The following is a 25,468-nucleotide window of genomic DNA, read 5'->3' on the forward strand; positions in this document are numbered from 1 at the left end:
GATAACTAGTCCTTAAAAACAATAATTTACCCTAAAAAAATATAACATGTTCCATTTTAAAGTGTTACTATGGGTGCCTATGGGTGCAGGGGTAAAGGCAAAGGGGACTTGTTCCAGATTATTATTTAACTGAATAAAGCTACATTTGTTCTCTACATACAAAGAGATCAGGGAGGGTATGGGTGGAATCAGGTGAAACCTTAAAAAAAAAAAAAGCCAAAAACACAACGTATTTAACAGTGCAGGCCCACATAAAATCATTGCCTGAATGACCACCACGCTATTTCATCAAAATAAGGCACTAACAAAGGTAAGATAACCTAGTACCAGCCAGTTCATCCTTTGACATATTTTAAGCTTTGCTTTCTTATATTAAAAATAAAAATGTAGAAATGTAACTCCAAAGCTGTTCAATGAAAAATAATTAAAAGAAGAAATTACCAACTTCATTGAACTCTTGCAGTTGTCAAAATATTCCATAGATTCTAATGCTGTAAAATATGTAACAACATTTAAGCCACGAAAACCTTTTCAACCTTGGAGAAAGCAAACAAAAAACCACCTCTTCCGAAAAAGGGTGTCAGTTCTGCACTGATGTCACATAAATAAGTACTGGTTAGACAATTCATCAATGTAAAATACACAAGTTAGAGGGAACTCTTATTCTTTGCCCTAGACTGTACACGGTAAAACTAACAAGTTTTCTTATTGAGCTATCATGCTTAAAATAAAAACCATTTCAATTCTAGAAGGCAGTTGCACATTTGGTCTATCTTATGGCTTTACTAAATTAAAACATTTAAATTATGCTCTTCTGCTGTTTTTAAGAAACTGATATTTATCAATATCCACCATTACATACGGTAAGCTCCTTAAAATGCCCTAGTAGATTATATACATATAGTGAAATAAAATACAGAATTATGTGGATTGGAGAATCTCATCCCAAATCTTCTCATTTAAATGTAAATAACTGCCCATGCTGGGCGGGGCCTGCTTGCTTGTCGAGCGTGAGGTCATGAGTTTGATTCCCGGTGCCAAAAAAACAAACAAAAAGTAACTGCCCATGCTAGCTTACAAGATTTTATTTTCTTTCCTTTGTGGACTGGTTTTTAGCTCACTCATCAGTGGAATATTTTCCTCTGACTGAGTGAAATAGGAACTAATTCTCTTCCTTCCTATTTTTAATTTTTACAGATGTATGAGCTAAGAAACTCTGTTCACAAAAGCAGACACAAATAGAGAAAAATCTTGTTATGCCAGTCTTGCAGTTCTTTATAATCATCTCAACCTCATTACATGTCAAAAGTCCTAGTAAGCTGTCCTCAAGAATTCCAATAATGCTATTACTAAGTGACAATATGACTATCCTTTCAAATGTGCTGAAACCAAAGAACTAGCCTACAACACGACTCAACTACCAGTCACTGCTATGACTCACACCCTCAACACTACTGACTTCTGTATTTCAGAATGTTCGTTTGTTGGTGCACAAGAAGTTTTTACAACCTGAAGCATGCACTGTAACAGAATTTGGGGCACATAAGAAGTATTCTTTCTTTGGGAAAATAGACACTAGACTAAAAGGCAGATTTCTCTTAAGAAAGGCCCGTATGGAAACACGTCTAGAAATTGTCTTAAACTATCAATGCCCCGCTAACCCTTCATATGTCTGTCCCAGCTTGAAGGTCACAGTACAATCATTATGAAATATGGTATATTTTAATTTTCAAAAGTTACAGTACTTGTAATACAGAAGGGATATTTTTAAAGAAACTAAAATAAGCAAAATATATTTACCAAAATTTTAAATTCATTCACCAAATGACTTTGAAAAGCAAATCATTTGATTTATTTAAAAAGGTAGCCAAATCCTGATACTAGAAATAAGTATACAAATTTACAGAGCATGCCTATCAAGCTTCAGAGTTTACATTCTCTGAGAAGAGCTGAGTGAAAATAAAGAGGCACTCAGTTACAACACTGCCTACTGAAAGAATGAATGCGACCACACTGGACTGTCTTCATACTGTTTGAACAACACATTGATAAATTAATTCACATCACTGATAATGAAGACATCTGTGAACATTTGTCATATAAAAAAGGCTCATCTAAATCTAACAGACAACAGCTATTCTGGAACCTACTTGACTCCTTTACAAAATACAAAAGTACACTAATTAAAAACTAGAGCTCACAGAGGAAAGGCAGAAGGAGATACTGATAATGATTTCATAAATCAGAAGATACTATAAAGCTAAATGGTAGGACAATTAAAAATAGGTACTACAAATAAAAAGGCAATGTTCTCAAGCTGTTCTTTTCCAAGATTAACCCTATAAATAAAACAGCGAATTCTGTTGGCAAAATTCTGTCTTTTAAAAACTTAAATGTGGGGCCAGGGAGATGGCTCAGTGGAATAAGCGCTTCCCTGGCAAGTGCAAGGGCCTGAGTTCAATCCCCAGTTCTGCAAAAAAAAAAAAAACAACAACAACAAAAAACAAAACAAAAACCCCAAATCTAAAAACTTAAATGCATCAACAAACTTTAAATATAATAAGCAATACTGTACAATGTTCAATCCAAAGTCTGTCCATGATAATAAACTGCCTTAAAAACATGGCTTAAAAGCAGTTTTAACAGGTTATCGCTAACGTGACCCAAGGCAGCATTACACATACATCAATTCAATTTGATTTTTCATGGTATGATTAAGAAAAACTACTTCTCACATTAAAAAAATCTCTGAAAAAAGAAAAATCTCCGAATGATAAACTGTAAACTACCACTACACTAGAAAGGCATGAGCATAAAATAGCAGACTACTTCTAAGATAAAATGGCAAAAGTGGCAATGATTTTGTAGCCAGTTGCCCTCACTTTCCCACCCCTAACTTCAAGTCACCAGATTTTCAATTTTTAAATTAAAATTAGGTGAAACTTTTACCACTGAAAAGGAAAAACTTCCTATAAAATCTGTTCCAGCTAATTGTAACTGAGTGCCTTTCCAGTATGCTTTTATTCTTCCCTGTGAGTCGTGCAACCACACATTATCATCACAAAACAGACTGCAACAAAAAGTATTCCTTTAAAGTTAGTAGCCAGCATTTAGAAAGTGAGGAAGTATAGCAACCCTTATTTATGTGCAATTTTAGTATACAACGACATTTGTTTTTAAAAAAGTATTTACCTATATAGCTTTGTTTAAAATTTTAAATATTGAAGTTTTCCTATAAGCTTAGTAGTTAAGAATTTATGCAACAGGTTCCTTCTGTCCAAATCCTCCTTTTTCCACAATCTGCTAATCCTTTTGAACATTTGCTCTGCCTCTTCCCCCATTTCCTGAGGATCACCACCAATCCTACAAGGAAAAAATATCAATACTACAAAATTATGAAATAAAGAGTCTTACTAAAGACTCTACTTAAGTTTTTTTGGGAAATAACATGAGGAAAATTGTTTTAATGGTACCATCAGCTCTGTATTTTAACCAAAAAAAAAAAAGTATAAATGTTCTTAAGGTCAGAAGAAAACCTAAACAACAGAACTCATATACAGCAGCCATAAGAAAATAGCCACACTTTGGCCACTCAAACGGAAGCTCCTTGGGAAAGGACCTGTTTCCTTCCAGATCACAGGCACCAGTTATGTCTAAGAATGACTACATACACATACTGAAAAATAGTTCCAATTTTTAAGTCAATAAATCAGTATCTTTTGTATAAATTAAAAATTGAGAAAACACTATTTTTGCTTTTTCGGGGCCACATAATTATGCTAGCTAAGGCAAGGATGTCATCAAGTGCAACAGCAAACACCCCTGGTAAATGCCGCACACTAAATGCCAGCAGAATTTGCTCAAAGCCCAATTCTGCTGCTGTTACGGCCTAGTGAAGTCTCAATTCCCTATGGTATACAAGGTAGGAGGACAAAGCTTTACAATTCTGCAACTTCTTTTGGCTATAGTTTTATCCAATTTTAAATCATTAACAATTCATAAATTTTGTTATACAATTTGCAAATATGACATCAGGTATTTATACAAGTTTTGAATTCTTTCTTTGAAAGATTCTAAGAAGTTTTATATTCTGGGGAGTCAATTAACATACACACGGTGAGACCAGGCTTCCCTTCCCACATCTGTATGAATTAAGTTTTTAAAAAGTAGCATTTGTAGAACAACTCTAAAAACAAAACAAAAATTCAAAGAAAGTGACCCTAAGTGTGAGTCATGTCCCAAAGTCTCATTTCTAACGTTGCTACTGAATGTAAAACTTGTAAGTTGAAAACTGTGGATCAGATCTGCCTGCGTAGGATGACTCAGTTCAGCTTTTGCTCCACTGGGCCCTGAGCCACACTTCCATGGTACATGTTTTAAAATTCTGTTTCTAAACGCTCACACTAATGTGGTTCCATGAAGTTTATGCATTATGACCAAAGATGGCAAATAAAACTAATGACATGATGCTGTGATGGCCAGACATGCAGCTCCCACATGCAGCGCTTCAGTGTAGTCAGGTAAACCCCTGAATCAGTAGACAAAATGACCTCTAACTGTACAAAGTTAAGGAAGTCTCTTACTAACCACCTGCATAACCCTTTCCGGAAACCGCTACTGATGAAATCTTTCCAGCATAAAAGGTTCTTAAACTGGCATTTTTACATGGCCAACGAGCCCTCCTGAAATTTATGTATATGTGTATCTGTATATGGATTTTTTGGGGAAGACCCAAAACTGGTACAGTTATTCTAGTACTTTTTTAAAATCAAGCATTAACACACTATATAGTAACTTTCCTTCTAATTTGTCACTTGTTCAAATCCGAATTATTAATGAAACTTTCAGTACATCACTTATTCAATTTAATGGTAAGGGCATATTTACTTGTGAATACGCTGCACTACCTAATTACCTAAAGGCAGAACTATAGTTGCACATAACTGCATTGCTATAGCTCCTTTCACTTCAGAATAGCTTCCCCTTTGTAAACTAGCCATGACTAATTAACGTTATAATGGAGAAAACGAAACTTTCCATTGCTTATTAAAATTAGTTATGTCTTAAAATATTTGTGTATAATATCTACTTCATTACACATACAAGAATGTGGGCCACTGCTTATATGCCCCAAAATAACAACTAAACATACATATTCTTAAATGATAGTCCTCATTTTAAAAGCTTTTTCTCATGAAGATATAAAACTTGTGCAAGGCAGGATTTCTACTTTTCCAGCTATATGAATTTTTGAGAGTTGGGCCAAGAGGGTTTTATTTGTGAATATTCTTTGTGTAACCAGTACTGAAAATCTACAGTAATACACTTTCAATGCCTTGATTTAAGTTTCAGTCTAACTTTGAATAGACAGCAACAAATTCACAGAAGAAAAGTATATAAATATTCTAAATACAAATGAAGTTTGCCTTAATATAAACAAAACAATCAGGTATTTAAATTAAAAATTGAGAAATCTGAAACTATATGATAAGATACTCAAATTTATCACAACAGAACCATTTTTGAACACATAAAACAGCATTAGAGCTGCCAATTATTAAGGTAAACCAAACACTAAAATAAATCAACAACATACAATGTAAACATCAAAATGAGAAATAAAACTTAATAATTGGAATAAGCCTTACTTATTTAGTTATGGCATGATTTAAGTAAAGCATATGAGACAAATTCAAAATAAAATTGTGATTCTAGTTCATGAAAGTATAGACTTAAGAACAGGCAACACCAAGTGCACTTGACCCACAACACAGATCACTAGAGCACTTGTTCCCTCATTGCGAACAACCAACAATCTATAGCAAAATGCTTTTCATTCTGTCAACATTTGCTCATTCCGTAAGAGCCAAAAGGAACAAAAGAAAACAGTATTAAAACTTTAACAAAATCTTCACTTATTATTAAACAGACTTCTTAAATCTTTGTCAAGAAAGAGATTGAGATTTGCTGTTGGAATTTTTGGTCAAGTGAAATCTGTTTTTAAATTTGGCTTTGAAATTAATGACATTTTATTTTGTAACACATAAAAATCCTAACCCTCTACCCTATACCTACACCTAGTTTTTTTTTGCTTTTTTTTTTAACATGAAAAGAAAGGTTTCCATAGTCTTATATAATAAACAAGCCAAGAGTCTTTTTTTTTTTTTTTGTCTTTGAGATATTATAAAAACTTTACTAGGTTAAAAGGGAATGCCAATATTTTACCTTTATTAATGAAGTTACAACAATGGCTCCAGCGTTTACCATAGGGTTGTGTGGTTTATCTGTAAAATACAAAAGCAACCAACTTACTTAAAATATTTGTTACCATGTTTTTGATACAGATACTTCACATAAACGTGATATTTTTTAAAAAGCCAGCCATTATCATGATAGGTTTCAAACTTTCTAAATTACTTATCAAATCACCACTACAATGTCAGTGAGACAATGAGGGAACACATCTGGGTTTCTTAACCTCACTATTTTCCATGGGAGCCGTGACCATGAGTAACTGAACCTCGCTGGGTTCCCCATCAGTAAATGGCACGAGCATGCTGAAATGGCTAAGTTAAAACACGCCCGGCAGTATCTGGTGCCTATTTAAGCAGTCAAGTAATAGTATCATCGTAAAGATAACATAGGAAACCCTTATCTGATGTGACTTCATTTGTTTTTTAAAGGTTTTATTTTTATGCTTATGTATAAACATACAGAACAAAACACTGACCAGTGACAGGCATATTTTCTATATTTCTATATTTGACAATAGACATACTTCTTATATAATTTTAAAACTTACATTTTTAAAAAAAACCTATTTAAACTCATCAAAAATTCTACTTCCACCCTATACTGAGACAAGCTCTTAACTAACCAGCCCTGCACTCTGAAAACTAGGGATGGTTCCTCAAAAGGTTAAGGAGCTACCTCTTAGCCCAGCAATCCCACTCTTAGGAATATAACTAAAAGAAACAAAAACATATGTTCAACGAAAGCCTGCACACGCATGCTCAAAGCGCCTTCACAGATGGCAAGTCTAAGAACGAGAGCCAGCCCATCGCTGGGCAGCAGGCAAGCGAGGGCATCGCTGACTGAAGACGAGCAACGCTCCTGGGTGTTGCTCGTCTTCAGTACAATGCAGCATCAGAAAGGCCAAATACTGTATTACTCCAGGTACATGAAATTTCCTCAGAACAAATCTAGAGATGGAAAGTGCCTCAGCAGTTCCCAGCGCAGGGAGAAGTGAGGAGTAACTGCAAACGGGCAGGGATCTCTCTGCAAGGGTGTTGACGGCGTTCCAAAGTGGAACGTGCTGATGGCTGTCTAACTTTGATTGAATACAGTAAAAGTCACCGAATGGTACGCTTTAAGGGGTGTTACGGCATGTGAAGTGTGGCTCATTAAAGCTGCTAAAATTTCTTTCCAATTAAAAAAAAATCAGTGAATGAGATTTTAAAAATTGGCTGGGGGGGCTGGAGAGATGGCTCAGTGGTCTAAAGCACCTACTTGGAACTAGCTTGGCAAAGCATCAGGGACCGCGGTTCAATCCCCCAGCACCACATGCCAGCCAGCCCCGCCCCATGGTGGGCTGAGCTGGCCACACACACACATACCACTCTCTCTCTCTCTCTCTCTCTCTCTCTCTCTCTCTCTCTCTCTCTCTCAAATAAATAAAAAAAAATTAAAAAAAAAAATTGGCTGGGTATACGACAGTCTACCAATTTCCATCAAGGAAAAATCAATGATGTGAGTTAAAGATCATGCTCCACAACTATGCATTTTGGATTCGACAACCCCACTTCTGGAAATGATATTAATGTAACAGGCGGTATCTGTATTCTTACAGGCATTATAGCCATTATCCACAACAGCCGAGAGGAAAGCAATCTAAGTGTATCAATGGATGAATGAAAAGTGTCATTAGACACAATGGAAGAATACATGGCCTGAAGAAAAAAAAAAAAAAAAAAAGGAAATAATGGCATTGCATAATAATCCAGACAAATCAGGAGCTCTTAATGCTACGTGAAATAAGCCAGCACACAAAGAAAAATAGCACTTGTTCTCACATGACGAATACAAAAAGCTGCACTCAGAGAAGCACAGTAGAATGGTGGTTACAGGGCTGTACTGGGGCTGCACTGCTGGTCAAAGGATGTAAGATTTCAGCTGAACAAAGTCAGGGCACCTACTGAGTGATATAAGTACTGTAAGTTAGTGAACAGTGTATTTTATAAACTTTAAAATTGCTAGGAAAGAACTTGTGTCGGGGGCCTGCCCCGTAGCTCAGTTCTTTAAGTGGCTGCTTCAACAAAGCAGTCAGGCTCAGGTTGCTGTGGTTCGATCCCCACAACTCAAGCCAGCCAAACCTGCCTGAAGGCATTTGGAGCAAAAAAAAAAAAAAAAAAAAAAGAAAAGAAAGAAAGAACTTGTGTCCACATTTAATCACTCCACATTAACGTGTTTGCAGTATGCTCTACAACTCTACAGTGTAGAAACTTTATCAATTCTAAACAAGTCAGTCTTGTCTTCCTCATCCGAATGAGCCCCACCCCTCCTCTAAAACCACTTACAACCTACAGCTAACTTACACACTTTGGCGCTGTCAAGCACATACTGGTAAGACAATGTAACAAAAGAGCATGTGGTGCTTAGCTCCTGCTTCTCTGTCGTGTCTAGAGGTGGTACTTTCTGTGTCTTGTGTGCTAGCTGGGGAAGACACTCTTGGAGAACCAATGCTCTCCATCCTCCAGATTTGGTAAAATATACACCAAAGATTATACGTACTAATTAATCACTGTGTGATGATTAACAAACTGACATCTCCGTAAAATAATGTCTACTCATTTATAAGAATACAAGGCATCAGTCAAGGCCATCTTAGGATGCTATTACTAAGAGTATCTGCAACGTATTTATTCATTATATTCACATTAATTTTAATTTGTCATCACAACCTTGTAAAGGTAAGGTAGTGTTAACGCTATGGCAACACCTCGTCAGGCCAGGCGTGAGAGCTCCTGCCTGTTATCCCAGCGCTCGGGAGGCTGAGGTAGGAGGGGTCACTGTCCAGGTCAGACTAGGGAACAAAGTGAGCTCAAGACCTGCCTGCGCTACATAGTGAAACCCGGTCTTAAAAAGGCAAAAAAAAAAAGCAAAAACCAAAAGCCACATAAAACCAACAAAAGTCTCTTGTTAAGCTTTACGTTTTAGTTCTGCATATGGAGTTTTTACTATGAATTTTTACAGACATGACAGCATCAGAAAATCATAATCTCCAAAAGCAGAAATGTGCATGGTAGACAATTTATACTATAATGTTAACTTCACTTTACCTAGGCTGTTTTGTTTGTGAAATATTATTCAATGCCTACATCTGTTATTTTCTATTCTTTAAATAACTTCTTCAGAATCAATGCACTAGAATCAGGCTTTAACAGCAAAGTATTAATTTTTCCTCCAAAATGTTATCTTACTAGAATAACAGTATTAATGCTATCTATATTCCATCAATGTTAGAGAGCTTAATGAACTTCAGCTTACTAAAGTTGCTAATTTAAGGAAATCTCAAAAAAAAAATTCAGGATAAAAAGATCATTAAAAAGTAGTAGGAGAGAAAATGTAATAGCTCTAAAGTCATAATCTCATTTAAAAATAATAAAATAAGAGACATTTTGTTTTTATCTAGCAATAAGAAAAAGACACAAAAGTGTATTTCACACAACCATTACTACAATCTTCACTCTCATTTTCTTCAGTTAAATTTTTTTTAAATTTTGGTCTATTAGTCCACGTGTGCAGTACATAATGCTGACAGTCCCCGAGGGAAGCTGGGGAAGTACGGGCACATCTCAGCTCCATTCCATCACATCCCCTCCCCACTTCCCTTCCCGTGTCCCCTCCCCTGTTTTCTGGCACGTGTTTGTACGTGTAATGGGGAGTCAGTATGCATACATAACAATCTCAATTCCTTTTATTCATCCTTCACCCTTTCCCTCAATTTTTTTATAATTGAATAATCAGAAACTTTAAATATGCTTGAAAGATTAAAAAGTAAACCAAAGCACAGGAATAAGGTTTAATCTAGTTTGCTTCGGCTATGTTTAGATTTAAAACTGACTTTGCCATCCTCTCCTTTTGATTTCCTGGAATGTCACAAAAGCAGGTAGCTGCCCAACTATATGCAAGATAGTCCTCGAAATACTAAGTACTACTCAGGAGAAAAAGGGAAAACACTAAGACCAGAAGTCCACTGACTACCTCAGTGGTGTAGCTACCACTAAAACTTTTCCTTAGGAAGGTTTTTAAACATATATCCAAGACAGAAAAGTAGAAGCTGTAACAGACAAATAGCGCTGTGCGCCCCGTTTACACACTGCCTGGACAGGCCTGGCCCAGCGGCAGCCCAGGGCACAGATGGCATATATGAACACGCCCGCGGAGAAATACCGCTCCTACTACAACTCGCTCCGCGGGATAAAAGCACACCACCTCCTATCGCTGGCTTCTTTCACAGCACACTGCATTCAACCCAACACGCTGCATACACGGGCCCAAAGGAGGCTAAGAGCCTGCAATACGAAGAAAATGGACCGGAAGAGACCTCCGTGCTTGCCTCACTTTTGCCAGAAAGAATCCCCTAGCCAGATGTTACAACATACTCATCATCACGCCCAAAGCTCCTACCCGCCCTCCTGTACCAGTGTAAAGTAAATGCCAGACACTCTGAAATTTGTAAGATTAATTCTGTAGGGGTGGTGATGAAGTGAACTTCTTCCTCCTTGCCCCCTTGCTTCCTTAGCCCACTTCCTAGTGATGGAGATGCCTAAAATCATCATTTTTTAAAAGTAATTGAACTACTGCAATGGATTTTGCTGAAATACCACAAAAATGTTTAAAAAGTAAGACCACTGTTAATTTGGTTGAAAAACACTTTTTAGCACAGCATGGTAGTGTATACCACCTTGAGTTCAAGGTCAGAATGGACCATGTAGTGAGACTCTGTCTCAAAAAAACCCCTCAATACTTTAAAAGCAGATATACATGGAAAAATATGCTTTCTTTCCCTAGCTAACTATAGGTAATTCTTACCATCTTCATTTAAAAACAGTTTGTTGAATCTTAATCCACTTGGCTCCTTCCCAACATAGCGATGCACATATTCAGTTCCAAGATCATTAACAGCAATTGCGTATTTCAACGGTTTTACACAGGACTGAAGACAAAAGGGAACTTTGGTATCTCCAATAGAATGCCTATTAAAAAATAGATTTACAAAACAAATTAACATCAGAGCAAAACTGCATAACTGGAGTATTTATTTTTACATGTCAATTCTAATTTATCAAGATATTCCCACAAAAAAAAAAATCACTTCAATGTTTAAGAGAGACATTTTTTGAGAAATAAAAGCTTAAAAGTACTCCAGTACAGAACAACTCTGGATTAGGTAAGTTACGGGGCAATATTTTCTTCCCTGCTTAAACCATGGCTACCCCAGGTCAGTGAGAGAGCTCTTAGGGTTCTCGCTCTATCACTACCCCTGTAGTTCTGCACAGTTCCTGACCTGTTAGCAGGAACACCTGGAACATACATTTCCCAAGTAAGGGTTTCAGGGACTTTACCTTTCCCTCTGCAAACAGTTAACGCATAGGCTATGCTGCATAGTCTTTAGCCTTATGCTAATCGTATTGGGAACACCAGAAATAAAGATGACAGGGCAAATAACCAATGATACGCTGAGAAACTGGGATTAATTTTATTGGTAACCAGGGGCTGGTGAGATGGCTCAGTGGTCTAAAGCACCTACTTAGAACAATCTTAGCACAGGGACCGCGGTTCAATCCCCCAGCACCACATGCCAGCCAGCCCCGCCCCCAGGTGGGCTGAGCTGGCCCCACACACACACACACACACACACACACACTAAATAAAATAAATAATTTTTAAAAAAAATTTTATTGGTAACCAGATTGTTACTGAGAATGTTACCTTTTGACAATATTGCTTTTCTTAAATATGTAACCAATCAGACTTGAATAAAGTAAGATTACAAAACACAGAATATCTCCAAAAATCCCATAAAATTACCATCTCAATTTCTAAAATGTTAAAACCTAAACTTATTTAACTTTCTTGAAATTACATTAAGTAACTTCCTTATAAATGAGAGTCCTGGCCAGCCATATAGCTCAGCGGACTAAAGCACCTGCTTAGGCAGAGCACAGCGGCCAGGGTTCAATTCCTGGCGTGCCATGCTGACCCAACCCCAGGGTGCACTGAGATGGTGAGGTGATGGAGACTGGGCATGGTGGTGTGTGCCTGTAACCCCAGCGCTTGGAAGGCTGAGAACAGGAGGACTGCTCTAAGTCTGATGTACGTAGTGAGTCCCTATAGACCCTGTACTAATTAAAAAAAAAAAAAGGCATAAAGTTGACAAAGATCTGAAATAAACTCACCTTTGTCCATCTACTGTACAGACAGACACACCCCATAAGTCAGGACTGAACTTGGCCAGTTGAGGGATATAATCTGCAACCTACACAAAATATTGAAAGAATTTAACAGTTACAACACAGACAAATAACATTTTCTTCTACCAAAAAAGGTCTTACTTCAATGTAGCTTCTATCAATGAACTGTTACTTCACAACACTGTGAAGAGCTCTGTGTAGTCTTTCATACCAAGATTTCTGCAAACTAAAGTATACTAAGTAACTTCGCCAAGCCTCTATTATTTCCCTATTTTCCAATGTATTTTTTTTTTTCTTTCTAAAAAAAATATTCTAAGAAAGAACTTGGACTTGATTTTTCCCAAGGAAAAGAAACACAACTTCCTTAAGGCCATGGGAGCTCGTAGTTCACCATCTAGAAATCAAATGTCTGAAAATAACTAATGTGTTTACACTAAAATTATCAAGCAATTTTATTACTCAAAAACTACCCAAAGCTAGCATGAAAGAAAACCAAGTGTTTCCAAAGGGAGATTAAATAAGTGTTCACTGTGAAGACTAGCACAGCCCTTCCATTATTCAGAGGATGCGGGGAGGCAACCCTAAGCCTTGCTCCTCACAGGCAAGTGCTCTGCTACCAAACTACATCTCTCTCCAGACGGCTTAAAACTATGAACAATTCATTTCACATTCAAAAACATCAGATGTGCAGAAATTCCCAATAACATCGTTTTATTAAATAAAACGTTACAAGCCATTGCAATCATTTGAAAATTTAAAAAAAGAACTCTTACATTTAGCCTTTTCACTGAGTATTGAAATTAAATATTTAAAATGTTTTAAAACCATTAAAGCTAGTTGCTTCATTAAATTTCTTAGTCAGCTAATTAAAGAAAACCCCACAAAACTGAGCTGAACTTATGAACCACTTAACAGTTTGCCCCGAGCATCACGTGGGCAACATGTTCATGAGTGCCACTAGGAAAAGGCCATTTCAACCAACCGATTCCTGTACTAACAAATGATAAATTCAATAAAATTGTCATTTTTATTTTTCCTATTATTTTATCTTATAAAAAGCAACAGAAACAACATGCAATTTCCGGTTGTCCTATATTCCAGTGATTTGCCTCTTAAGTGATTACTGGGCTGGAGGGCGGGGAGACAGCTCAGCAGCATATCTTCCTGGCAAGCACAAGGCCCCGAGTTTGCTTCCTAGTACCAAAAACCGAAGTGACTAGGTTGGGAAAGCATGCCCATCAGAGACATTACCTTTCCTCCAGACTGCTTTTTAGCACTTTCGTACAGTTCATCGATGTGGGAGGTGAAGGACATAAAGTCAGGAATAACAAACTTTCTTCTGAAGGCCTGTGTCAGCAAAACGATGTTGCTTTGAACACATCTGTGGATGTGAGAAAACAGTTAATAGGCACCTTTCAACTACTAGTACTTGGTACTAATAGCACTAGAGTTAGGAGACTACTAGCCTCACATTTAAACAAAAAACAAATTCATCAATTCTGTAAAGTATAACTTATTATTTTCTTTCCAGGCAACAGTCTTTCATGTGGTTGCTGGTAAGCTGAATAGGTTAGAAACAAATTAAGATATGCCCCAAAATTGTATCAAAGGTTAAAACTGAGAGCATCCCAATAGGTCTAAGCATTAACACCGTCTGAAACAAGTTCCTCACCCTACCAACACTGACAGACACTCAGGATGACCTAGGCCTAACATAATTTTAGATGAGATCTGTGTATTTCCCAAATTAAGTACTTCAGACATTCACCTCTTGTCTCCCTAAAACTATGCTGTTTTCTTTATTAATTAAAAATTTTGCATTTTAACTTTTTTTTTTTTTTTTTTTGCAGTACCAGGAATTGAACTCAGGACCCTATGCTGGCCAGGCAAACACTTATTCTACTGAGCTATCTCCCTGGCCCAACTTTTTTTTTTTTTTTTTTTCATATTTTAGGGAAGGGTCTACAGGGTGCTCAAAGTCTCACTACTAGATCAGACGCGTAGTGATCCACCTGTTTTTCAGCCTCCCAAGAGCTGGGATTACAGGCACATTTTAATGTGTTTTTCCTAAACTGTATATCAAAAATTTGTATTTCTAAGTTTGAAACTTGAGGATCACACCAATGTAGTTCAGTCTGAATAATGAATGAATTCTCTTACACAAAATATTTAAGATACTTGTTAAAACAATGTATGTAAAATTTCATGCACAGAATAATTTTATTTCAGTGTCATAAATCACTAAAAATACTAAATTTTTTATTCAACTTGATATATGCATTATACAGTAAAACTGTTTTACTGTTAAAAATTATTAAAGAAATGGTAGCCTGTGTAGATGAGAGGGCATAAAATCTACTGATCTGAACCAGTATTTTGCTTTATTTAAAAAGTCAGAAAAGGTAAGCAGTATGTTAATGTAACTTTAAAGAAGTTTTTACACTAGACTACAGGCAATTTTATACACTGAGCTTAAGTGAGAAGTTTTCTCCATCTCAGAAACTCAATCATGGAGCATCTATTTAGCTGATAGACAGGAGGTGCAGATTTTGAGCCACAACGCCAGCTGTACCAAATCTTTAAGTGTTAATGTTTAATAAATTTAAAAACTCAAATGTTGAGAGCTGAGATATTAAAGTCAAAACTATGAGAAGCTACTTGCATAACTGGATTCTTCACAGATGGATGATATGATAGTGTATTAGCAAGCTTCTTGGAGGAAGGAGAAAAACTAGGCATTTGAAAAAAGATAACTTACAAGTACTAGTTATTTTGGATCCTGAAAGTACCACTATTTTGTGAAGAATTTAATACTTTACAGATAAGAAAATGTGATTCTAGAAGTTAAATAATGTAAACACAAATATAGAAATGAAGCAACACTCAATATGTGTTTTTCTAAACTCATGGTAAAATAAAAAAGGGCAATTACTAAACAAACTATTAATCTCTATCAGTTCAAATATACTTCATTTCTCCATAAGATTTAAATAAGATGTGCTAAGCAAATTTAAATTATTACCTATCATTTTAAGCCAATTAGTACTTAAAATTGTAGTCAGTAAAATTCTTGGACACTAGAGGAAAGCTTCCTCCAAGAGAGTTACACGCAGAGTTTTGTGGAAACTTAATAAAGGCATTTACTGACAAAAAAAGAGAAAAACTGGAGTTTCTGTTTGGCTTTGTTCCAGCAGAACTTCCTGGCACAGTCGTGGCAACAGCCTTTTTTGGTAAATTAGTATGATGGGCAAAGTCATTTTTATCACTCAAGAGTGTCTAACAGCATACAGGTATATGTTCCAAATACTGAAGTTGTTCTGGAAGACCCTGTACCAAATGCATGCATACATGCATACACAAAATAAAAGAAAAATTATTTTTGCATAAATACCATCAGCTTAGCTTCTGCAAGTCACATAAATACGCACAGAGGAAGCCGTTGCACCTGTCGGCAAGAGGCGTCTTTCTCTGTGCTGTGCTCGGTTTGTCTTATCTGTAAGCTGGGAATGATCGGTCTCTTCTTTCTTTAAATACTTAAGTCTAACAAGTCTAACAATAATGTTCGTTCATGTTTTACAAAATATTTCACACATATAAAATTTCATTAGTAAAATAAAGTTGTATTCATACAAAAAAAATTTCATTAGTAAAATAACAATATTTAAGGATATTTTAAGAAAACCAAGTAATAAACCAACATAAAAAGCCACTCACTTTCTCTAAGACCAGAAACTATGAGCAAGCAAGCATTTCTGCCCGTTAGCGCTAAGCATTGCTAGCATGACAAGTAACTGCACAGCTGCGTACAGGCAGCCCCAGTGTCGGGGCGCACCCCCCAGAGGACGGCAGCCAGCGTGGCAGCTGCCTGTCAGGCCCCACCGGGCTACACACACAGGAGTGTGTTTTACGTAAGACACCAACACACGACTCCAAGCCAACCTCCACCCCCACGAGGTCTTCCTCAGTGAAAACGAATTCCAGGCTTTATCACCTCCTGGAGAAGATGGAGGCGAGTTCATCCCTGCCAACACTAACGAGGCAAGCGCCTGTATTTAAAAACAGAAGGAATTTCTCTGCAGTAATCCTCTTCTAGAGGACTTTTTTTTTGCGGAACCAGGGATTGAACTCAGGCCCTTGCGCTTGCCAGGGAAGTGCTTATTCCACTGAGCCATCCTCCTGGCCCCTTCTAGAGGACTTTAATAGTCAAGTTTTTGAGTCCCTACTTCACATTTAAGAAAATGGGATTTGAAGAAGTTCATTCTAGGAGTGAGAAGAAAAATCTTGCTGTCTACAGTCTGATCAGATAGAACACTAAGCATCTGTCAAGTTGGGAACTGCCTGTAAAACAATCACACACTTAAAAATTGGATTAGTATTTAAAATTATGGTTAATTATCTCATATTTACAGATAAAAAATTTTATAATTGTGATTCCCTGGCTTAGAAATCAGAATATAATGCTTTTAATTTCACATTTAAACATAACAACATGGGGGACCTAGGAAATTAGCTTAGCAGCATAAGCACTTGCCTGGCAAGCGCAAAGTCCCAAATTCAATCCCCAGTACTGCAAAAAAATACACACAGCATGTTCATAAAGCACCAAGAATATTCTGGCCAGTAGAACACACGTATATATTACTGCTTCTGCCTAGCCCCATAGCAGTTGCCCATACCACTAGCCACAGAGCTACCTACCTGCTGACAAGTGTGTTTGGGGAGCCACAAGGACTTCCCAGAAATACCAAGGGTAGAAATTTTACAGATAGCTCATGAGCAATACAAATTAAATAATCCTTATAAAAAAGGCACATGTTAGTCTAAAAACAAACTCCTTCCCTCCACAAAGAGACAGGCTTAGAGACTCAAAATTCTTTATATCAATTATGAAGTAGACCTAATACCTAAACACATCATGGTCAGCTGAGTTAAAGAACCAAGAACCTTCTGGGGAAAAGATAAAAATAAAAACCTGCCCATGCCAGGACACTTCGGGGAAGCTATGTTAAATACTTATCCCTTCAGATGACCTGTTATTCCCAAGACATTCTCAGGAGGCATCTTGAACAAAGCAACTTTCAAAAGAAATTGCTGTCAAGGCAAATCACATACACACGAACCACTTTCCAAGGAGATGCAGAAATGTTCTTTTACCTTTCTCGACTTGAGCAGACTGTTCAGAAAAAGTCAATCTCTTTAGTGGTATTTATAGTTTTATGCTAGTTTCCACTTATTATTAATAGTATAAAATACTATTTTTTCTGTATTTTATGGGAGGGTCTACAGGGTGTTCAGAGCAGATTCATAATGATTCTCCTGTTTACAGTCTCCCAAGTGCTGGATTACAGGCGTGCCCCAGGGGCAGGGCCGGCACAGGGATTGAACCCCAGGCCCCTGCGCCTGATTTAATCCACTGAGCTATTTGGCCAGCCCTCCTAAAATACTATTTGAGCCAGGCATGTTAATCTCAGCCTCTGGGAGGATGAAACATGAGGAACAATAATTCAAGCCCAGCTGGGGCAAATTACCAAGACTCTGTCTCAAAATTAAAACAGGGCTGGGGATACAGTTCAGTAAGAGGACCCTGGATGTACTCCTCACTGCCATAAAAGATAAAGCATCTATTTGATTCTTTTAAGATCCATTACAAACATGTCATCCGTATTTTTAAGTAGTCAAACTGAGAGGAACACAGTAATAAATAATAAAGATATGTAAATATAAGAAAGTAAAAATAGTCCTTGTTCAAACAAATGAAGGCTTTTCATTTACCAAGGTTCTCTTCAGTTCAAAACTTGCTTTAAGAGAAATGAAAATAGCCCAGAGCTTATGCATTAATATGTCTGAGTGTGGGAGAGAGGCAGACAACGCACACATGCAAATCTAAGGGACACAGGGCTGCCTGCGGCCTCTCCTGGATGTCATCCAAATCACCTCGAGAGAAAGGAGACACTGCTGAGAAGGCCTGAAAGACATGTAGATGGCTGGAGGACACTTTGATGTGCTCTACTCAAACCCAACACAATCTCCAGGTAAGTGAAACTGAAAGTCAGTTAGATTTCCTTGTAACAGATTTAAAGCCCGCTTAACTCAATGTGTATCGTGGTTGATATACGTCACCGTTGTTGTTCACATGCTGTTTTTAAAGCCCTTTTTTCCTGTACATAGGAAGCACTGGCTTTTGAAGATGCAATTTTTAAAATCAAATCACCATATAGCAGAGCAAATCACCATTAAAGGTTTGGCAGAAGTTTTTTACTTTTTAAAAAGATCTTTGTCTAGCATGACACCATCTGACGTTGTCTGAAGAGTTAATTTTAACATATCCATACACTCTTTCAACCTGGGGTCAGACGTTCGCAATCCTGTAGATTTGAGTGCCTGTTTTGAAAAAAATAAGAGTTTGTAAATACATAGTGCAAATATGCATATGCTTATTCCAACTACAAGTTTTTATTCCTGATATAAACACGTCTACCCAAGACTTGAACATGGGGCATTTGTGCCACTAACACCCACTTTCTGGATAAGCTCCAGTTTCTTTTTCTTTCACTGTTTACCTTGAAATAAGCATGATAAAAATCTGAAAACATAAGTGTCAGAATCTGCTTGTCACATGACTTAAGACTGTCTCAATACTACTGATTTAGTATAACTTCTTAAACAGTTAAAATAGGAAAATACAAAACTTACTGTAATAAATTTATGAACAGGTATTTTTTCTTGTCCTTCTGCAATTGTATAAAACAGCAAATCTTCCAAGCTAGGTAACAGACCCTGCTTTATTTTACTAGAGAAGAGGAAAAAATACAAAATTAATCCTTGTAGACACATTCCAACGGATACCAAGTAAACCCATTATTACACAATCTATGGACCCGACCATTGGCTGAGAAGATCTAGCCATGCAGCTAGAAGCCAATCGGTGCACCTAGAAACCATCCTGGAAAACAGGTAAAAATGCTTCATTAACAGTCTATTTTTCAATCCCAGGTTTTGAAATTTTGATTACAAACACTGGTGGGTTAATGCTAAGCCTCCATAAAGAGCTACAGTATATCTTTCCATACAGAATAATTAGTTAACATTAACTACAAAGCACAGTACGTGTCCAGGTAAGAGCCAACCTTGGTTGACTGGGTTTACATTCAAACAGTGTACCTGATTATAAAATTTGGGAGTGCCAGTAACTACTGGGTAGCACTTAAAATCCAATGCACGAATTGTCGAATCCTGGCTGTAAACTTGCTACGCAACCTCAGTGATGCACTTCCCCCACCTGAAAAGGGGTTAGCAGCACTGGTATCAAGGGAGGCATCAGCTGACTCAGTGCATTTAATGCCTTTAGGACACTCCCTGGCAGAGTAACGCTCAAACTGCAGGCCGCTCAGCTCTCACTCCTAAGCAGCAAGGATTTACACACATCAAATTCTACAAATCATAGAAGACTGTCAGAACAAAAATCTTACCATTAAAATCTTTTCCCTTTCCTTGGAGACAGGGTCTCACCAACTAGTTCAGGCTATACTTAAACTCACTATGCAGCCCAGGCTGGCCTTGGAGCCACAGCCATCCTGCTTCCCGCGTGCTGGGAGTACAGGCACGGGCCACCACTAACATCTCAATTCAACTAGTATAACAGTAAAATGCTAAAATTAACCAAACTTTTAAACAGGAAAGCAATATTTCTTATCTACTAAAAACTTTAAAGCAAAAATAAATCTAATTAGCCTAAGTAGTAACCTTTTTTGGCACAAAAATAGAAAACACATTTGATTACTCTGAACACCAATAACTATAAAAAAAAATCTACAGTAATAGGACAGGGGTAATAAATCTAAGGTAGAACAATCTCATCTATTGTGATTTACTAAAATGTCTAGGGGAAGGGCCAGGAGATGGCTCAGTGGAATAAGTGCTTCCCTAGCAAACACAAGGACCTGAGTTCAATCCCCGGTTCCACCAAAAAAAGATAACTAAATAAAAATAAAATGTCTAGGGGAAATATATACATGCCTATTTGTATGTGTATATGTACGTAGGAACATATGAAAAATTCGGGAAAGGATTAGACTTATATTTTAAAGTGAATGAATTAGAGGAGAGAATATCTTCTGATTTTTAAAATTTACAAATTAATAAAGTCAATTCGGTGCTACTCATAGGTATAACAAGTGTCATCAAAAAAATTATGTACATTGCTGTTAAGTCATAAAGCCTAAGTCTGCTTAATATTTTTTTGCACTACTGAGAAGAGATTTTTCTAGATACCTAACCATTTTCTGGATTACTTAACAACTATACAATAGTTCCACACATTAGTAAGACCCCATGCAAGTATTTCCTAACGTAATTACTTTTCAAACCATTAGTGGGACATGCATGTCTATTTTAAAAGACAACGGGATAGGGTTGGTTCACAAAGCATACATGTTTGCACACATGCATATAAAATTTCTCCTAGATGAAACATTACTATAACATTGATATTTATATTTTCAAATCTGTAACGCCAACTTTTAGCTCTTTGGAAAAAAAAAAAGCAACCTTAAAATATGTGACTATAGCAATCCATGTTTCACATCTTTTCACCCCTTCCCTTTTATTTTCTTCTAGTCTTTAAGATCTTCCAATGAGCTTATGCCAGACATACTATTCCTTTGTTTTGACTACCAGGAGCCAAACTCAGGACCTTGCCCTTGTGAGGCAGGTGCTGCGCCGCTGAGCTGCATCCCTGGCCTGACAGGCATACTACGTATTACACAAAATACAGTGTGCTTCCTGGCATATTAAGCTTAACAAAGGAACTATATCCATTTCACAGAAGGGCAGCCAGCAGCTCAGGCAGGTAAGAAAGCTTCCCAAGGTTCCCCAGTGGCAGAGACAAGTCTAAATCCAGAGTCCAAACTACGAGTGTAGCATACAGAGTCTCTTAGCTTCCTAGGTCTTACTCCGATCAACACCTGTAAGAGGGGTTCGATACACTAATGACCTAATTTTACACTAATGACCTAATTTTTAAAAGAAAAATTGAGTCAGCTGTCAAAAAATCAGTGGGTAATAACACACCAATTATTTACAGAAAATGATTTGCCAGGTAAACTTCAGATGGTAGTAGTTTATCACGTTAAAAAACTGCAGAATAAGCTTTCTACATATTTATCAAACCAGTAAATGGTATTGACTTTGCCTAAAAGCTAAGTAAATAACATAAAATATCCTCTTTAGCCTATGGTACATAGTGGAAAAAAAAATTAAAATGACCATGCTATTATTGCCATAGGTAGTAAAAGGGTAAATATTTACTGGCTTTGGACAAGTAAGTTTTATCCAGGAGAAAGAATTTAAGCTGTGCTTTTAAAATATGCTCACAAACTGTCAAATGTAATAAAATACTACCTAGCTCATCATTTAAAAGCCAAGGCTGATCTAAGAATGCATTCACTTCAACAGGCTGGTAAATAGAACACAATATTCTCCCTAAACTTTCAGAAAGGTAGAAATTATTCCAAAGATCTTTCTTGCCTCAGCCCCTTCTTCTTTCCCTCAGCTTAATGTCTATATGCCTTCAGAATGATGCATTTTGCTACAAAAATTCAAATGCTAAAAGCTAGTTTTCAAATACTACAGGAAAGCTGAGATAGTTAAATTTTAGTGCCCAAAAATGATAGCAGCCTTCCGAAACTGTACTATCAATAATCACTCCTGAGTTCAGGTGAGCCCAATAGACTCCATCTGTCAAAGCACAAAACGGGTGACCCCTGCCACTAAAACAGGGCCTTCAGAGGAAGTCCAAAGAAAAACCCACGTGCTTCACACCTTTTCACCCCTTCCCTACCTTTTGACTTCCTTCCTTCCTACTATGTCTTTTAGATCCTTCTACCATTTTCTTCTTTTACCTAAACTTTCACCTACTCTAGCCTCACACAGAAACTTCCTTAAGTTTCTTTTTACAAAAATAAAAAGTCCCATTTATTTAACTCTGAGGTACACAGCGTATCACACCAGGTACTGTTCAGTCTAGAAGGGAAAATAGGAAATATACACCTAATGAGAAATTACAAGAAAGGAGATGTGAAATCCAATCCCTGGAAAATTACTTCCCTCTGGCCCTTCTAGAAGAGGCGCAACTTGAGCTGGAAGTGAAGCTGCGCACGTGGGGCCCATGTGGGCTCATGTGTGGCCAGGGCAGGCACAGGGCACCCACCGCAGGGGTGGGCACACGCACTCCTCGGTGTCCTCGGCACACGCCAATGAAGGTGCTGCTGTCCACCGACAGGCTTTGCATACCTAACTTGGAGGCTGAGAAGCTGCTCTAAGGGGACAGCACCACAATATGCATAAGAAACTTAACTTCAAGGCCAACTTCTGCAACAAGAACAGATGCTGGTTTTACTTACCACCAACCAGTTTCCAGAGTACAAAGGAAAATTCAAGACTCTGGGCCGGTGCTCAGCTCTCTGGACTGCAGTTCTGCCCTATCTCTCCATCCATCCCCCCATTACGGATCTCTCAGTTTAACTGGCTAGACCTACTGACCTGTAAATGAGTTCTGCTTTCTCTTTTTTTTTTTCCCATTTGTCACGTCTTCTGCTCACAACTTTCTTCCAAACCTTTAATGTATCAAGCACCATCCAGTCGTCTCACTCTCATAAGACTTAGCCCAACCAGATGCTAACTACTTTTTTCTAATGCTCAGTTGCTGATTTCACAAATTTTGTACTTTTACTATGCAGTTTATTATGTGCCAGAGATCGGGGACATAAAGATGAATAAAGTGTGCTCACTTCGGCAGCACATATACTAAAATTGGAACGATACAGAGAAGATTAGCATGGCCCCTGCGCAAGGATGACACGCAAATTCGCAAAGCGTTCCATATTTTTCAAAGTGGTTAGGATAGATATATAGTTGCATTTTTTTTTATTTTTTTTTATTTTTTATTTATTGTGTGTGTGTGTGTGTGTGTGTGTGTGGCCAGCTCAGCCCACCAGGGGGCAGGGCTGGCTGGCATGTGGTGCTGGGGGATTGAACCACGGTCCCTGTGCTTTGCTTAGCTTAGCTTGTTCTAAGTAGGTGCTTTAGACCACTGAGCCATCTCACCAGCCCCAGTTGCATTCTCTTAATGAATAGAATGATTTGTTCTAATGGTGTTTGTAAATAGGATCACAAGTCCGCATCTTGTACAGCAATTAACCACTAAGAATATATGCAGTGTATTATTTGTTGAAACTGTACTTCCAAAAAAAATAAACAAATAAATTAATTAAATAAATAAATAAATAAAAGCAGATTCCTTGGCAACCCACTTGGGTCTCCTTCTGTGCCTCTTGGGCAGAAGCTTTATTTCCCCTAATAAATATTCTGCTTTTAGCCTCCAAAAAAAAAAAAAGGAAAAAAAAAGAAAAGAAAAGATGAATAAAGTGAGGTTGCTGTCTGAAAAGAGAGAAGACCTGCCAGATGGATCAGAAAGTCCAGGTAAGTATTTAATTTTGACTTGATGGCAGGTGGGCAATCCAGAGAGTTTCTCATTTATAACTAGGAGCAATACTGCTAATTCATCCTGTCAGTTCAAGATTTCGTAATTTTTTAAAAAATGAGAAATCTTTACTAAAAACTACAAAATGAACAAAGGAAAAAAGTTGAAACCAACTATACTATAAATCTTCAAAGGTACTGTTTTTCTTAGTCTGCATGACCCTTAAAACACATAATTTGGGCTGGGGAGATAGCTCAATGGCTTAAGTGCCTGCTGGCAAGCACAAGGTCCAGAGTTCAATCCCCGGTACTGCATGCCGAGCTGGCCCCGGAACCAGGCATGGTGGCGCACCTGTAATGCCAGCAATCAGGAGGCTGAGACAGGAGGATCACTTTAAGTTCAAACTGTGTAGTGAGACCCTGTATCATCAAAAAAATAAAAATAAAACACACAATTTATGTATTGTAAACCTATCAGATAACTAAACACTTTCTTTTCCAACTGGAATTTTAAAAATCATATCTATTAAAAGAATATGAAAGAATGTGCTGGTTTTTCTGTAATTTGACTTCATTTTGAAGTTATAATCCTGGCCAGGCGTGTAGCCCACACCTGTAGTCAATCCTGCAGTGATGGGGCTGTAGCAGGAAGATCTCAAGTCTGAAGCCAGCCTGAGCTGGGCTGCAAGGTAATTTCAAGGTCAACCTGAGACTCAAGCCTCAAAAATAGTAAGAACATTAAAAGTTTATTTAAAAATAAAAATTATGGCTCTTAAGAAGCATTTGAGATACTTTTAAAATCAGTTTTATCATTTAGAGTGATTTAATAACAAAGCCATCAACACCCACCAAATTAGTAATGAAACTTGTTAGGCTGAAAGCTGAATTGATAGTAGCTGACCATATCATTAATATATCAGACTAAATGTTAAGTGTGACAAAGTGACAAATCCTACTAAGTCCCTTTAACCAGAGATAATTACTCTTGGAATTTTATTTAATCAGTGAAAGCTTTACTTTAAAAAACTTTGTTGCCTTCTAAAGTCAATTAAGTTAGGTTAATGTCCTCAGCGTACAATGCCAGAGTCTGGAAGTCAAACTGTGCGCAGTGACACTCAGCCAACTCTGAGGAGCTGGGCCAGGAGCCCTGCAGGGTGGGCTTCAGCTCTACCAGCTCTGCTGCCCCAGCCCTGCTCAGCTCAAAGTGCCTTGGTTCAGGAGAAATATCTGCAGTTCATTAAAAATAATGAAGGGCGAGGCTCCTTACCTATTCGAAGGATTTCTATCCAAAATGTTGGGAGAATCCAAAATAAGAGAATGACTTATATTAGGAGACTAAATAAACTGCTATTCTTCCTTGCTGAAATGCCACTGTGTACAAAGCAAGGGTACAATGCGGTGAAGATAAAGGCTGCTGTCGGGGTGGGACTTTACTGCAGAGATCTAGTCATCACGGCAGCAAGCACAGATGCCAGCCTTGACTTCGCAACTGTAACACAGAAGCAGTCCACCTG

The 25,468-nt window shown here is 37.5% G+C and overlaps 1 protein-coding gene and 1 non-coding gene across 5 annotated transcripts in view; one reads left to right on the plus strand and one right to left on the minus strand.

Moving 5' to 3' along the window:
- The window catches only part of Gls (glutaminase), a 59,312-nt gene extending 39,987 nt beyond the window's left edge, over positions 1-19,325 (minus strand). For 2 of the 4 annotated variants that reach the window (XM_004628676.2, XM_023712345.1), the window contains exons 1-6: positions 19,170-19,325; positions 18,736-18,857; positions 13,728-13,857; positions 12,462-12,541; positions 11,095-11,258; positions 6,226-6,284 (exon numbers count right to left, since the gene is read on the minus strand). In XM_004628676.2, coding sequence (XP_004628733.1) covers positions 6,226-6,284; positions 11,095-11,258; positions 12,462-12,541; positions 13,728-13,857; positions 18,736-18,857; positions 19,170-19,310 — 696 coding nt within the window. In that variant the 5' untranslated portion in view covers positions 19,311-19,325. Of the gene's footprint in view, positions 1-3,192; positions 3,364-6,225; positions 6,285-11,094; positions 11,259-12,461; positions 12,542-13,727; positions 13,858-18,735; positions 18,858-19,169 lie in introns of those variants that run through there. The other 2 variants (XM_023712347.1, XM_023712346.1) reach the window with 1 other exon arrangement.
- A 3,930-nt stretch (positions 19,326-23,255) lies between these two features.
- On the plus strand, positions 23,256-23,362 carry LOC111816040. The gene has a single exon (XR_002820578.1). It is a non-coding gene; the product is annotated as a U6 spliceosomal RNA (small nuclear RNA).
- Positions 23,363-25,468: the final 2,106 nt, after the last annotated feature.

This window comes from Octodon degus, unplaced genomic scaffold (assembly GCF_000260255.1).
Source record: "Octodon degus isolate 3935 unplaced genomic scaffold, OctDeg1.0 scaffold00025, whole genome shotgun sequence".
In the NCBI taxonomy this organism is placed as follows: domain Eukaryota; kingdom Metazoa; phylum Chordata; class Mammalia; order Rodentia; family Octodontidae; genus Octodon; species Octodon degus.